Consider the following 15954-nt stretch of genomic DNA (forward strand, 5'->3'; position numbering starts at 1 on the left):
ATCTATACTCATAATTTTGTATACCTCTATAATATCTCTCCTCATTCTCCTGCGCTCCAGGGAATAAAGTCCTAACCTATTCAGCCTCTCTCTGTAACTTAGGTCTTCAAGTCCTGCCAACATCCATGTAGATTTACTCTGCACTCTTTCAAGCTTATTGATATCTTTCCAGAAGGTAGGTGACCAGAACTGCACACAATACTCCACATATGGCCTCATCAATATCATCTTGTAAAACTTCATAAATTTGGGCATAGAGTACAAGAGTCGGGATGTTATGTTGAAGGCCAATGTACCAAAAGCTCTCTTTACAACCCTATCCACCTTCCACTTTCAAGGAACTATGGACCTGTATTCCCAGGTCCCTTTGTTCTACTGCACACCTCAGTACCCTACCATTCACTGTGTGTGAGTCTTACCCTGGTTTGTCCTCCCAAAGTGCATCAGCTCACACTTGTCTGCATTAAATTCCATCTGCCATTTGACAGCCCATTTTCGCAGCTGGTCCAGATGGCCATCTTCACTGTCCACTACGCCCCCAATCTTGGTGTCATCCGCAAATTTGCTGATCCAGTTTACCACATTATCATCTATATTAATGATTTAGATGATAACAACGGACCCAGCACCGATCCCTGCGGCACACCACTATTCACAGGCCTCCAATCAGGGAGCTGGAGCCAGATTTGGAGCGGGACCTTTGAAAGGAGGTGAGTCTCTGTGCATGTGCGTTTCACCTTGCAAGAGTATAAACGAGGCACATTTGCAAATTGTTACCAGTTGATTGGCTCATGAACAACAACAGATGAAGGGAAGGCAGTAGAAGCAGAGTGGCTGTTGTGTCAGTGTTAGAGTGGGGAGCTGAGGCTTTAGTGAGAAGAGGTGAAGGTAAGTCTCCGCTAAGTTCCTTCCTTTGCTTTGTTGTTTCCTTTACGGCTCCGGGGTCAGTGGTGTGCTCAGCTTGTGAGACGTGGGAGTTCTGGGAGACATCTAGTCTCCCTGATAACTACATCTGCACTAGGTGCATCCAGCTGCAGCTGGATGACCTTTGGCTCCTATGGGATCATAAGGAGTACATAGACAAGAGCTATAAGGAGGCAGCCACTCTTAAGCTGCAGGAGGCAGGTAGTTGGGTGACTGTCAAAAGGATGGAGAATAGGCAGGTAGTGCAGTGTACCCCTGTGGCCATTCCCCTCAATAACAGGTATATTGCTTCAGATGCTGTTTGGGGGTGGGGGTTGGGGTTGGGGTTGGGGTGGGGGGGGGGATGTGGAAATGACCTACCAGGGGAAAGCCACAGTGAACAGGTCTCTGGCACTGAGCCTGGTCGTGTAGTGCAGAAGGGGGGGGGGGTGGGGGGAGAAGAGGAGTGTGATAGGGGATTCCATAGTAAGGGGGGCAGACAGGAGATTCTGTGGATGTGAAAGAGACTCCCAGATGGTATGTTGCCTCCCAGGTGCCAGAGTCAGGGATGTCTCTGATCGGGTCCACGGCATTCTGAAGGGGGAGAGTGAACAGCCAGAGGTTGTGGTACATATTGGTACCAATGACATAGTTAGGAAAAGAGATGAGGTCCTGAAGAGGGAATATAGGGAGTTAAGTAGGATGCTGAAAAGCAGGACCTCAAGGATAGTAATCTCTGGATTGCCGCCTGTGTCACACGCCAGTGAGGGCAAGAATAGGATGATTTGGCAGATGAATGTGTGGCTGAGGAATTGGTGCAGAGGGCAGGGTTTCAGATTTGTTGATCATTGGGATCTCTTCTGGAGAAGGTACGACATGTACAAAAGGGACAGGTTATACCTGAACTGGAGGGGGACTAATATACTTGCGGGCAGGTTTGTTAGAGCTACTGGGGAGGGTTTAAACTAGTTCGGCAGGGGGCTGGGAACCAGAGTGATAGGTCAGACGTTAGTGCATTTGGTGTACAAGTAGATACAGCGTGTAGAAAGACTGAAGGATAGGCATTTGAAAAGGCAAAATTGCAGTCAGTTGGATGGGTGTAAGTGTGTCTACTTTAATGCAAGAAGTATCAGGAACAAGGGTGATGAACTTAGAGCACGAATAAGTATGTGGAATTATGACGTGGTGGCCATTACAGAGACTTAGCTATCACGAGGGCAGGAATGGCTGCTGGATATTCCGGGGCTTAAATGTTTCAAAAGGGACAGGGATGGAGGTAAGAGGTGGCGGAATGGCTTTGCTGATCAGGGACAGTGTCACAGCTGTAGAAGGTTGGTGGTGTTGTGGATAGTGCAGATGTTTGCTGTAGATTACAACAGGATATTGATAGAAAGCAGAGCTGGGCTGAGAAGTGGCAGATGGAGTTCAACCTGGAAAAGTGTGAAGTGATACACTTTGGGAGATTGAACTTGAAGGCAGAATACAAGGTTAATGGCAGGACTCTTAGCGGTGTGGAGGAACAGAGGGATCTTGGGGTCCACGTCCATAGATCCCTCAAGGTTGCCATGCAGGTCAATAGGATTGTTAAGAAGGCGTATGGTGTGTTGGCCTTCATTAGTCGGGGTATTGAGTTCAAGAGCTGTGAGATAATGTTGCAGCTCTATAGAACTCTGGTTAGACCACACTTGGAGTATTGTGTTCAGTTCTGGTCACCTCATTATAGGAAGGATGTGGAAGCTTTAGAGAGGGTGCAGAGGAGATTTACCAGGATGCTGCCTGGATTGGAGAGTATGTTTTATGAGAATAGGTTGAGTGAGCTAGGGCTTTTCTCTAGCTCATAATTGGGCTGTACTGTGCTGTAATGTTCTGTGTAAGTTAGTCTGTTCTGGTGTTTGGTTAAGGTGCTTGTGGAATGTTCTTCTCCACAGGGTCTTTTATATTTGAATGAGATGATGTGTTCTCAGCCAAACATCTTGGCAAGGTAGCATTATGGCAGTTTGTCAGCCTCGAATACTTGCTCAGGAGTGGAATATGAATCATAATCCAATGTCATACTGGGTCCGACTGATGCGCAAGTTGATAGGGTGGTTAAGAAGGCATATGGTGTGCTGGCCTTCATTAGGCAGGGGACTGAGTTCAAGAGCCATAAGGTAATGTTGCGGCTCTGTAAAACTCTGGTCAGACCACACTTGGAGTATTGTGTCCAGTTCTGGTCACCTCATTATAGCAAGGATGTGGAAGCTTTATAGAGGGTGCAGAGGAGATTTACCAGGATACTGCCTGGATTGGAGAGCCTGTCCTATGAGGATAGGTTGAGTGAGCTAGGGCTTTTCTCTTTGGAGAGGAGAATGAGAGGTGACTTGATAGAGGTGTACAAGATAAAATTATGCCCTCTCTATGCCTCTTAACGTGATTGGAGGAAGGTATAAGAGGGATGTCAAGGGTAAGTTCTTCCCCGAGTAGTGGGTGCATAGAATGCACTGCCAGCAGAGGTTGTGGGGGCAGACACATTAGGGACAGTTGAGACTCTTAAATAGACACATGAATGATAGAGAAATGGAGGGCTATGTGGGAGGAATGGGTTAGATAGATCTTAGAGCAGGATAAAATGTCAGCACAACGTTGTGGGCCGAAGGGCCTGTACTATGCTGTAATGTTCTATCGACTGTCCGTCTCCAGAGCAAATACAGACGCAAAAAATTCATTTCAGATCTCTCCCATCTTTCGGCTCCATGCATAGATGACCATGCTGATCTTCAAGAGGACCAATTTTGTCCCTTGCTACCCTTTTGTTCTTAATATAGCAATAGAAGTCCTTGGGATTCCTTTTCACTGTCTGCCAGAGCAACCTTGTGTCCTCTTAGCTCTTCTGATTCCTCTCTAAAGTGTTCTCTTGCATTTCTTATACTCAAGTAAAATAATTAGCAGGGTTATGGGAATGAATGGATTTTTCTAAAGTGCTGGCAATGACTTGATGGACTGAATAGCCTTGTGTGCCACAATCATTCTGTGATTGAGATTCCAAGAATTGTTTTTACATCCTGCTGCAAACTGGTCTAAAAATCATAAGTGCTACATTTAACATGATTTAGTATTTAGTACAATTACACAGAATAAACTTAAACTGAACATTTTAAGAACACTGATTTTAGCAAAAGCAATTATTGTGACTTCCAAATTGTATCATGATCATCTTGTCTTGAATTATAGAATAATGGTATCTGAAGAAAGATAGGACATGGCAGCTACAGTCCGTGGATCGTATCTCCCAAACACGCAAGATTAGAAACTTCATCCATTGCATGGGGGAAGTCAAGTCAAGTCAACTTCAATCATCCTCACACTGAGCATTATTACCTCATCTGTCAGAAAGCTACTCAGGAGTGATTCCTGGACTGAGATTGTCTAATGAGGAGAGATGATGGAGACTAGATCTATACTGTCTTGAGTTTAAAAATTGAGGAGGTAATCTCACTGACATAAACATTTGACAATAGATGCTGGGACGTTGTTTCGTCCAGCAGATGTATCTAGAACTCCATGGTCACTGTCTCAAAAGGCAAGTTATTCAAAGCAATGACGAGAAGGATTTCTTCTTTTAGAAGGTGCGAATCTTTGGAGTTTTCAACTCGAGGGCTGAGAAGGCTCAGACTGCGAGTATAATTAACAAATGGGGTTAGTGCACGAAAGTGGCGCGGAGTTAAAAGACCACCTATGATCTTACTGAATGATATAAAAGGCATTGGGGCAAAATAGCCAACTCCATTTCTTATGTTTTAGTTCTTGTGAATGGGGGGGGGGGTCCAGATTTGTCATATGAAGCATCAGAAAGTTTGCAACATTATTGCAGCTGACAGAGGAACAATTCACAAGCCAGCTGAAGTAACCATTTCAATGTCTCCTTTGGAAGTAATGTACATGTGCTCAACTTGCTTCTGAAGCATTCCCAGCATAAGTGCATTGGTTGTCTTCCAGAACACAACCAATGGGAGTCACCTCCGTGAGTGGTGCCACCTGCTACTTACCTTTAAAGCAGGACCTTTCTCACTCGCTCTTTCACTGGCTCTCTTCCCTTCCAAACCCAGCTGGACAAACAGCTCGAGCAAATTGACAAGGAGTTCATCCACCAGTTGCTCCCCCTGCAGATTGGCTGCTATGTTGGCGAGGGCGTTGATGACTGCTAGGGAGCAGTGCCTGACACAGACAGAATCAAGGCAGATTTAAATAATCTCTCAGTCATTTGTCCAATTTTATATACATTATGTAAAGTGTTTGCCTCAAGTTACGCATTGGTCAATTAGACATCTTGGGGGAGGTGGTGGACACCAGTTGAGTTGGTGGGTCTACTTGATGCTGAAATCTCAATCATTTTACCCCTAGAAATGGGTCCAACATATTAACAGTCCCTGAGAAGAAGTTATTGTATCCATTGATACTGTTCAGCTAGAGTTCATTCACCAACAAGGCAACAGCACTGAAATGAGTCTTTATTCAATTCCAAGACACAGCACTCAAACAGAGCAACCAGAAAGGATGATTAAGTGCCCATGGAACACATTACCAGGATCACAAGGCTCATTGTTCACACCTTCAAACAAATTGACACAAAATGACTGACTCAACCAGCTCAAGAGACAAGCACACCAATGTTGTAGGATCACCATCTTTTCCAAGTCAGGCTTGGAAACATACATTGTTGTTCCTTTATTGCTGGTGGGTCAATATCCATTTGCTACAGCATTTTCAACAGAAACCTTGCAGTTCAAGGAAAAGGGCGACCAACACTGACACCTCACATACAACTCTTATCTTATGATAAGAGCCACAAGTTTTGTTTTAAAATGAGAGCTTAGGAGTTCTTTCTTTAAAGAACTGGATTCCTTCTGGAGCAAATTCAAGTAATTTTCAAAAGGCAATTAGGTAAAGCTATCGCAAGTGCAGGACCATGAGGAAAGTGCATGGAAGCAGAACTAACTGAAGCCTGTTCAAAGAATTATTACAGACACAATGAACCAAATAGCCTCCTTCAGTAAGGATGAGGTGGGGAGCAGAGGACAGGACTTGCCAATTGTTTTTGGGCAAGGTAAGTCATTTTATGGGCCTTGGCTTAAAAATGTTCTCAACAAAATGCAGCCATCCACTAACTTTTGCCAAGGAATGCAAAATGACAAAGGCTTTCTAGAGTGGAGCAATATTGGCTAACTAAAATGTTGCCTGGATATTTTCCCAATTTTGATCTAGTGGAAATGGCTAAAAAGGAAGACTCAGATCTAATAAGCTGTGTTGCATCTTTTCATGGATTTCTTTTGAATCTGAATAGGACAAGCTGAATGGAAAAGAGAAAATAACGTTGTGCAGATGAATTGCAGCAAGAATTCAAAGCCTACCTGTAGCCGTGGTCTTTGTGGTCTTTAGTTGCTGAGTAAACAACTGAACTGGCTTTCACACTGATTTGTTGAAAGAGGTTCCACACTTCTTGGTAAATATATTGCTGTAAGACACCATGAGTTGGTCAGTCCACTTCAGCAGATTGAAATATTGCCCAGAGATGCAATATTGGGAACTGCATTAAAGTCTCTTAAATGTGGGACAGGCAAACAACCAACCACTGAGCATTTTCCAAATTTTGTACAATTTACACTGCTCATGAACTTCCCTAACCTATCCTCTGGAAAAAGGTCATCAGTCTGAAGTTAAAATAGCTTCAGGAGCAAATAATTAATATTAAAACAATGCTGAAAATACTCAGCAGGTCAGGCAGCATCTTTGGAGAGAGAAACAAAGCTAACATTTTAGGTGAACGACCCTTTACAAGACTGGCTTCCAATAATCTAAAAAGGATGAGACAAATGGAAATAATAACATCCATCTCTTTATTATGTTGAACACTGCCTCATCCATCCACAGTCAAATACCAATAATCAGCTATCCAACCATTTGGAAATTCCGGTGGTTTGGCATTTGACTCACCAGGTAATAATCACCGTGCTCCTTTTCTGAACACCAGGTGCCCAATTCCCATGCTCCCTTCCAACTTGTCAAGGCTTCAGTTCCCATGCTCAGTCAGAGCCCAGTTTCCCTCACTCTTTAAACGTACTGGGCCCAGCTTCCTGCGCTCCCTCTAAACTTACTGGGTTCACTGGAAAATTTATTACAATACTGTGCAACATCTAAAAAAAGTGAATTAAGATGTGTTGGAGTATTAATAGAAATAACATCCAATAGTGGAATCCAGGGAGAGCTGGCTAATGAGATACAAAATTGGTTTAATGATAGGAAGCAGAGTGATGGTGGAAGGTTGTTTCTTGGACCGGAGGCCTGTGACCAGTGGTGTGCCTCGGGTTGGTGCTGGGTTTGTGTTGTTTGTTATCTGTATCAACAATTTAATAAGAATGTACAAGGCATGGTTAGTAAGTTTGCAGATAACACAAATAGAAGGTATCATTGAAAGTGAAGAAAGTTATCAAAATTACAGGGGGAGCTTAACCAACTGGGTAAGTGGGCCGAGGAATGGCAAACGGAGTTTAATTCAGATAAGTGCGAGGTGTTGCATTTTGGAAAGTCAGATCAAGGTAGAACTTTCACAGTAAACAGTAGGGTCCTGGGGAATGTTGTAGAACAAAGGGACCTTGGAGTTCAGAGACATGGTTTCCTGAAAGTGCAGTCACAAGCAGACATGGTGCTGAAGGTAGCTTTTGGCATACTGGCCTTCATCAATCAGGGCACTTGAGAGGTCATGGTGTGGTTGTACAAGATGCTGGTGAGGCTGCACTTAAGAGTATTGCCTTCAGTTTTGGTCACAGGCATAGGAAAGATGTTGTTAAACTGGAAAAAGTGCAGAGAAGAGTTACAATGATGTTGCCAGGACTCAAGGGACTGAATTATAGGGAGAGGGTTGGACAGGCTGGGACTATTTTCCTTGGAGCGTAGGTGGCTGAGAGGTGATCTTATGGAGATGTATAAAATCATGAGGGGTTTAGATAGGGTGAATACACACAGTCTTTTTCCGAAGGTTGGGGAATCAAAAACTAGGAGGGCCTGTTTTAGTGCTGTATGACTGTCTGATGTGATGGCATTGGAAATTACCCGCTTGGTTCTCCGCGGGACTCAACAGCAAGAGACATGAACCAAACTTCTAATACTGAAAACCACTTCACATCATTACCTAACTTGGATTGCAAGCAGCTGTGCTGAAGTGCCATGACTGATTGCGCCATTTCACTTACGTTGCCAGTGATGACCATACAGCCTAGCTGATCGATGATAAGAACATCCAGCTGAGATGGAGGCTGACAGAACTTCTGCTGGAGGATCTGCAGTATTGGTTCCATCACCTTTGGAGTATCCCTGAGTGCCACAGCAATGTGTCCAAGGGAACGGATCGTATGATCAGGAATCAGGTGGGCATCCCTGGAGGAAGAAAGCACAAAATAAATCCACAAGAAACAGCACCAGACTCTATCTATTAATAGAAATTCAGTGTAGTTTTAATGCTCATATCCACTGAATTTTAAAATAACGCATTCATCATGCTCAAATTACAACTCACTTGGAACCAAAAAACCTTCAAAACAAATAGAGTTGCAGTTAAGGCCATTAGCTGCAGAGCAGGTCTTGCACATCAAAGAAACTAGAGACCCTTGCACAAGGCAATATTTTTCTGGCCTGATTTTAATTATGATTAATTGTGAATACCAGTTCAGAAAAAGGAGGATCGCAAGATAAAAATCTATTTAAAAAAATTGCAGCTGTGTACAATCTCATTCTGGCAGGCAAATGAACTCAGGCACCAGATAAGGCAGTAAAATTAAATCTGAATATTGCAACACAAGCCAAAGAAATAACATTCCCATCAACTCTACCAAGAATTTAATAAACAGCTATTTACCATGAAATTCCACTAGTTTACAAAGGACCAAACACAAGAGGCAGCATGTGGAACAAAGGTTTAAACAATCCTGTAATCAAGAAGTGGCTGAAGCAATTCTTAAAGTCAGTATACAATATTTCAATTGCAATACAAGTCTGCTCACCACAAGACCTGCACTGTTTCAACCATGTGTTTCAGGGAACAGCAGAAAATATACCTTTGTCATTGGCTTCCATACTTGGTGGACACATTTAAAAGGATTATAGCTCTAAATAATTTTGTTACAATCATCCAGAATTCAAAATAGCAAGAGTATGGGCTTCAAGCTCAGGGCAAATTATTTAACAGTTGGTCTGCAATATCAGCTAAGATTAGGAAAATTCAGCTCTGAAGAAATCAGATCTTTTTAACCGTTAGCTTACAACATCAAGTCAGGCCTTTAGGTGCAGATTATATCAATGTTAACTTGCACTGAAATGCGGGTTGGTTCAGCCTCTTGAACCATTGGCATAAAAATGTCAATTTTGAAACCAGATGGAACAGAAATGCCAAACAATTCAGTTACTTCTACAAAAAGACACAGTACCGAGATAAAAAAAATCCTTTGTAACAAATCATATTTACAGTATTAATCCAAATGGAATAAGGTAAGGAAACAAAGTAATGCAGGTCTTGCAGTTCACGTCACAATTCCTTTTACCTCAGTCAGAATGGAATGTTATCTAGTCAGATGGAGGATTTTCCGTGTCAATGCCAAAACTATTCCTTAATACTGAAAATTCAAGCTTGTTTTAATTAGATGCATTTTATCATGGAAAATAACTTGAATTGCACAATAACTGCTGCAATATTTTATTTTTCTTTAAATTGTTTAGTGAGATTTGTTCCACAAGAAACAATTATTCAGTTTTGCAAATAGCATTCATAAATGGCCTTCAGAATTCAAAAACAAAAAGCCGGCATTGTTGATTAAATCTATCGCATCCACTTGTTTCCAGATTTTGAGCTTGATTTATGCAATGAAAGGCATTATGATTTAGTCCATAATTGGAACAATAGATTTGCATTACTCACTTATCACTCTCTTGGGATATGTACAAACGATTGGATAGACTGGCCAAGAATGCTTCCACGATCACTGGGTCTGCAGCTGATCCTGCCTTAAGGCACCTAAGAGGAAAAGTAACCATAGATGTAACAGCATTTCCAGAACAAAAATACCTACCAGAATTAACCTCAACACAGAGCTAACCTGACTCTCATGCACCATCACCCAGGTCAAGGGGTTTAAACTCTTCAGAGTCCCCGCTGTCTACGAGTGCCATCTATTGAATAAAATGCTCAACCACAGCCCAATATGTCCTTTTATGACATTGAACTACTCAATGAAAATTAAAAATGTTCTGTCTTTGTGTTTAAAAATAAATCTTGTGAACCAATTTGACCAAGAAAAGATAGATTATTTTCACAACTATCCCGCCACAGCTCCTGGGATCTCCTGTGAAAATTGACCCGTCTTACATTGGAAGATTAACTCAGGATTATTTCACCAGCTGTGAAGCACTTGGGGACAAACTGATTCAAATGCATGTTCATTATTTTTCAATACATAGAATTACTGCAAAATAACTCAATTTGCAACTTTATCGTTCTCTTCTGAAAGTAAGAATAGAAAAGAGCAGTCAACAGAAAGATATTAAGCAGGTTGAAGAATGACAAAGTAACAGTCAGAAGTTATTGATGGTCTTGGCCTTGTTAAAAGAAATACAGACTTGCACTTACATAATGCTTTGCCTGTCCCTTTCAAAACATCCTTATGAGCTTTCTAACCAGCAATGTACCTTTGAAGTACAATCATTGTTGCAATGCAGCCAACAGTATTTTTCATTGAGTCAAAAATTTGTGTGTTCAAGCTTCATTTCAGAACTTCAGGGACTAATGTATTATTGGACATTGAGCTGAAACTCCAGTTGCTTGTTCATAAAAAAAATCCCATGGCCTGGCCTTATTCCAAGGAGTCTGCTCTGGCAATCTAGCCAATATTCTCCCTCAACCAAAACTACGAAAATTGATGAAATGATCCTCGACTTCACTGTCGTTTGTCCTGTAAATTTCCACTGCACCCACTAAAATAAAAGTGACTACATTTACAATATAATTTATTGGTAGTGCCATGCTCTGCAAATTCTTCTGGTTACAAATGGTGCTAAATAATTGCTGTATGTTTTATATAAAGCAGTGTTTGGACAACGAAGGCTTGTGTTCTTACCTGCAGATGTTATCTATAGCAATATCCCTCAGTTGTTCGTACATAGATGGCTGGTTTTTCTTTGGGGATAATACAGTTGCCTCGGAGTGCTCATTTGTTACACTTATCTTAATATCAGTTCCTCCTTAAACAGAAAAAAAAATGCAATGCCAAGAGAAAAGCAGCAAGAGCAATGACTCACACAAGGCGCCTCATAAAACAGCATTTGGGGCAAATGTATTCAGCGAATCTTTTATAATCATGATTTATTCTTGATTCAGGTGTTTTACTTTAGGTTTATTGAAATATTCATCCAAAGCTATCCAAAATGTAACACAATGAACTTTCACCACTGTAGGCAACAAGTTGCTTCAGATTTAAGGCCAGTATTCTTTCATAGAAGATTTTCACTACAAATTTTTGTCAATGAAAATAAATGTCCTCGTGAACTGGGCAACTTCTTCACCGAGCACCTACGCGACATCCGCCATGGCCACCTGGAGCTCCTTGTTGCTACCCATTTTAATTCTCCTCCCCATTCCCACACCAACCTCTCTGTCCCCAGGCATCTCCACTGCCAGGCTGAGCCCGAACGCAAACTAGAGGAACAGCACCTCGTATTCTGTCCGGATAGTCTACAACCTGATGGCATGAACATCAAGTCTTCCAACTTCCAGTAAACTGCTCCCCCACTGTCCCTTTTCCCTCTCCTCCCAATCTACCCAGTCCCTCCTACACCCACCCCAGCCCCGTTTCTTTCCCCTCCTCTACCCACTCCATCTGCCCATCACCTACACACTCCCCCCACCACTGGGTCCCCTCCCCCACCGTCCCCCTCTGCCCTCCCCACCTCCCTCGATTCCATGCTCCACCTTCCTCTCCTATCAGATTCTATCACCTCCCAGCTTCCGAGGCTATTTCCACTCTTCCCTCCTCCATCTGCCCATCACCCCTCCTCACCTAGATCCACCTATCGCTTGCTATCTCTTGCTCCACCCCTTACTTTCACCTCTTTATACTGACCATCTCCCCTCTATCTTTCAGTCCAATGAAGGGTCTCAACCCAAAATGTTGACTGTCCAATTCCTTCCACAGATGCTGCCTGACCCGCTGAGTTCCTCCAGCATCTCGTGCGTTCATCCGCACATTTTTTGAGAGTTTAGGTACTTCATTTATGAAGAGCATTATAACATTACATAAGTGTGCAATAGTTGCAGTACAACTTACCCGAATTATACTGACTGTGGTACTTGTACACCTTGATAAGTACTGGCGAAGGGATCACTAAAAAATCCCTTAGTGATGTTGTGACAGAATGAACTGCAACAGGGAATCGCTCACATAAATGCCCCAGACCCTGCTCAGACAAGAAAAAAAGTCCTTTGAAATGTAAAGATGTCCACAGTGTGTAGTAGTTCCAGCAGGTAAAACAACAATAACAAGTTCACCATTTAAAATATGATAGTCTTTCAAGCTTCTGATTTGGGGATTTTATTAACTGACAGTGCAGATTCTTTTCTCTAAAACACAGTTCACACATGCAATAAAAAAATGCTCATTTAACTTATTTACTATATTAAAACCGCAATAATTGTTTTTTTACTGTGTTATTTCCTCAGCAGTGCCTATGGATTGGGTCAGGACTTACCATAGGAAAAGAGGCCTCAATTTAACACTTCCAGCAAAAGACAGCACTTATAACTGTAGACAACTTCTGGAATACTGCACTGAAATGTTGGCCAAAGTTAGGTAAAGCCACAATTGACAAAATGCCACTAGGAAACATACAAATTCTTCACACTTAGTTTTAAATGTAAACATACCTGCAAACAGCAAATCAGCAAAGGCATATGCGAGAGGATTATTTTACTGGAAGTCTTGGACTGCAACTTTTCAGAAAGCCTCGAGCAGAGATTTTCTGCACCTTCATTGGAAGGAGTGAACAAGTTAACACTTTGAGAATAATTCCATGCATATCATTTATTACTGCATCTATACACACCCCCCAAGAAATATCATCAAAAAATAAATGAGGAAACTTAGTCGACACAACTATTCTACCATTCAATCTTGATCTAGGATTTAAGTTCATATACTTACTATTCCCCATTAAACTCCGTGCCGTCGGTTCACAAAATGTATTAAACTCAGACCTCAAGTTAAGAATTGACCCAGCATTAATTGCCTTTCATGGAAGAGACTTCTGCTTTTAGAACACGATGATGCTGGAGGAACTCAGCAGGCCAGGTAGCATCCGGTCAATGTTTCGAGTCAGGACCCTTCTCCAGGACTGAAGATAGGAAAAGGGGAAGCCCAATATGTAGGAGGGAAAAGCAGAGCAGTGATAGGTGGACAAAAGAGGGGAGGCGGGGTGGGCACAGGGTGGTGAGAGGCAGATGCAGGTGAGAGATAGTGATAAGCAGGTGCAGGGGAGGAGGGGAGAGCAGATCCACCGGGGGATGGGTCAAAGATAAAGAGGAAAAAAGGGGGGTAGAGAAAAGAGAGATAGGCTAGGGAAGGGGAGAAAAGAAGAGGCATGGTTGGGGAGTGGAGGTGGGGGGAGGGGGAGCTTGGGGATTACTTAATGTGGGAGAATTCAATGTTCATGCCGTTAGGCTGCAAGTTTCCAAGATGGAAAATGAGGTGCTGTTCCTCCAGTTTGTGCTTGGATTTCTCCTGGCAGTGGAGGAGGCCGAGGACTGACATATCTGTGATGGAGTGGGAGGAGGAGTTGAAGTGACTGCAGTCCGTTGTTTCTCCACTTTTAGAATCATACCCTGACATGACTCTTTCAAAGGACTGCTTCCAGTTTTTTTTATATACTGCACAGAAAGTAAAGAGAAAACATCAAATTTTTAGGTTTTCTCAAATGTACTCTACCTTGCTCATCTTTAACAGCCCACACCATTAAATCTACACATGCTGCATTTGCTTGACATCTGAGTTTCAAGGGATTAAACTCGTGATGGAAATAGTCCATATCATGCAAGATCTTCTGCAGTTCCGACTGACTGCTATTAAACTGCTCGAGCACAAAATCGTGAACCTCCTTCACAAATGCCGTCTGTAAATCTGCAAGGGAAAAAAAAGAGCTGTTTGCTGACAGTAGATCAACTCATTTTGAGTGATGTCTAACAAATGTCTATTTCCTCATTTGCAGTGACATGCTACTGCTTGTGATAAGGCAGAATGCATACAATTTACCAACAAAGAGGTACTATGACTCACTGTATAATCTTGCTACAGTGGATTTGTATTAAAATGGAGAGAAGAAAGCACTTGTATTCATGACACTTTTCCCAACCTCAGGATATTGCAAAGCAGCTTACAGCCACTGAAGTGCCTTTCAAATTTAGTCATCATTGTGATACAGGGAATACAAAAAAAATTTCCCCCAACAAACAGCAATGATGTAATGATAGTTGATCTGTTGGTCTAAATTAACAAAATTGTTTTGCCTGAAGGTTATGGATTCATAATAGTGCAATGATTGGAACTTAAGGGAGGTGTCACATTTTAAAGTATGCACCACAGGAAAATAACACAGCCTATGACTCACAGTAAGCAAGGCCTGGAGGGATACAAGACAGCAGGGAAAATCAATATGGTTTATTTTAACACCTCCCTTAGAATTCAAAAATTGTAAATATTGTCCCTCTGAATGCAGCTCACTCAATCTTGAAAATGAAGTAGGATTCTAGGGTCCTGTGCTCTTTGAGAGTGGAATTGGGTGTCTGTTGAAGTTTTTTTTTACTGACATTCATTTAATGCTATGATAGAAAGTGTGACCTTCCTTCAAATCCAGACTCTTTTATCTTGGCCTTTCCTTAATCCTATGAGGCACTACAATCATTCACTACAATGAATCAAAATCCAACCCATTTAATGATATAATAGATCTTAATTGCCATAAAATGCCACACCATACAGGAGATTACAAACAGAAGTTCAAGAAAGAAAATCACATACCCATTCCAGTCAATACCGCAAGAGCACACTAAAAAAAATCTATCATAAAAAATTGGCAAGAGAAGTTTACCTTTCATGTGGTACAAAGTGTCTCTCAACATTTTAAACACCACAACATAAAGAGGATCACTGAAGTTTCGATAGTACAGGTCCAAATTAGGATTTGCCTAAACATCAAATAAATAAGAGTAATTTTTATGCATATTTTGGCAATCAAACAGATTTATTTTATTCAGCTAGAATCTTAATTCCATGCTTTCAGTCAGAATTCTTTCTACAAAATAATAAGGCTCAATTTTCAAATGGGTAGAGTATACAGTGCATGACAACATGTTCTTGGTCATTGAATCTCATAGCATAAATGATGTTCATTCACCCCTTTGTCCCTATGATGGGTTTCTGAACTATCCAATTCGTCCCACCCTAGGTCTTCCCAGGAGCTCTGCAATTTCTTTCCTTTCCAACTACGAAAGTCTTTCCCCTCTCCTTATGGACAGTGCTGAACAAATCTTAACTATACTGCACAAAGCCTAACACTGAATTACACTCAATTTATGGGTTCACCAGGGTTAGCCAAGCAGATTACAGATGCTAACAGAAATATTCATTGCTGCAGATTCATGTTACTCTGGCAAGGAAATTGACAATTGCCGTGGAAGTCAAGCTTTTTGATTTGAGTGAAAGACTCCCAGGTTAATAATTTGCAGTTCTAAATTGCAGTAACTCTGTTCCCTGCAAGTATTTTCTATGTGATGCTGTGGTTCAAATACTCAGGTTAAGCCGCGGTCTACTGCTTGTTCACACTTACCTGCCGTCAGTGCAATTAACTGATGCAGCAAAGGAAACCTCAGTTATGTTTATTTTCAGATAAAGCAGAAAAATCCCAAAGTTAACAAATCCTTCTGCAACTGTCCAAATTATCTGATAAATCCCAAATTGGTTACTGAAAATTATGGTATATAAA

The 15954-nt window shown here is 41.7% G+C and overlaps 1 protein-coding gene across 1 annotated transcript in view; it reads right to left on the bottom strand.

Annotated features, from left to right (window-relative positions):
- pi4kab (phosphatidylinositol 4-kinase, catalytic, alpha b) overlaps window positions 1–15954 on the bottom strand; it is a 130487-nt gene that overhangs the window by 96681 nt on the left and 17852 nt on the right. Inside the window, exons 10-18 of the mRNA XM_052031728.1 lie at window positions 15061–15157; window positions 13902–14093; window positions 12845–12945; window positions 12249–12378; window positions 11043–11166; window positions 9848–9943; window positions 8130–8313; window positions 6291–6394; window positions 4929–5097 (exon numbers count right to left, since the gene is read on the bottom strand). Coding sequence (XP_051887688.1) covers window positions 4929–5097; window positions 6291–6394; window positions 8130–8313; window positions 9848–9943; window positions 11043–11166; window positions 12249–12378; window positions 12845–12945; window positions 13902–14093; window positions 15061–15157 — 1197 coding nt within the window. The remainder of the gene's footprint in view (window positions 1–4928; window positions 5098–6290; window positions 6395–8129; window positions 8314–9847; window positions 9944–11042; window positions 11167–12248; window positions 12379–12844; window positions 12946–13901; window positions 14094–15060; window positions 15158–15954) is intronic.

This window comes from Pristis pectinata, chromosome 17 (genome assembly GCF_009764475.1).
Source record: "Pristis pectinata isolate sPriPec2 chromosome 17, sPriPec2.1.pri, whole genome shotgun sequence".
NCBI lineage: Eukaryota > Metazoa > Chordata > Chondrichthyes > Rhinopristiformes > Pristidae > Pristis > Pristis pectinata.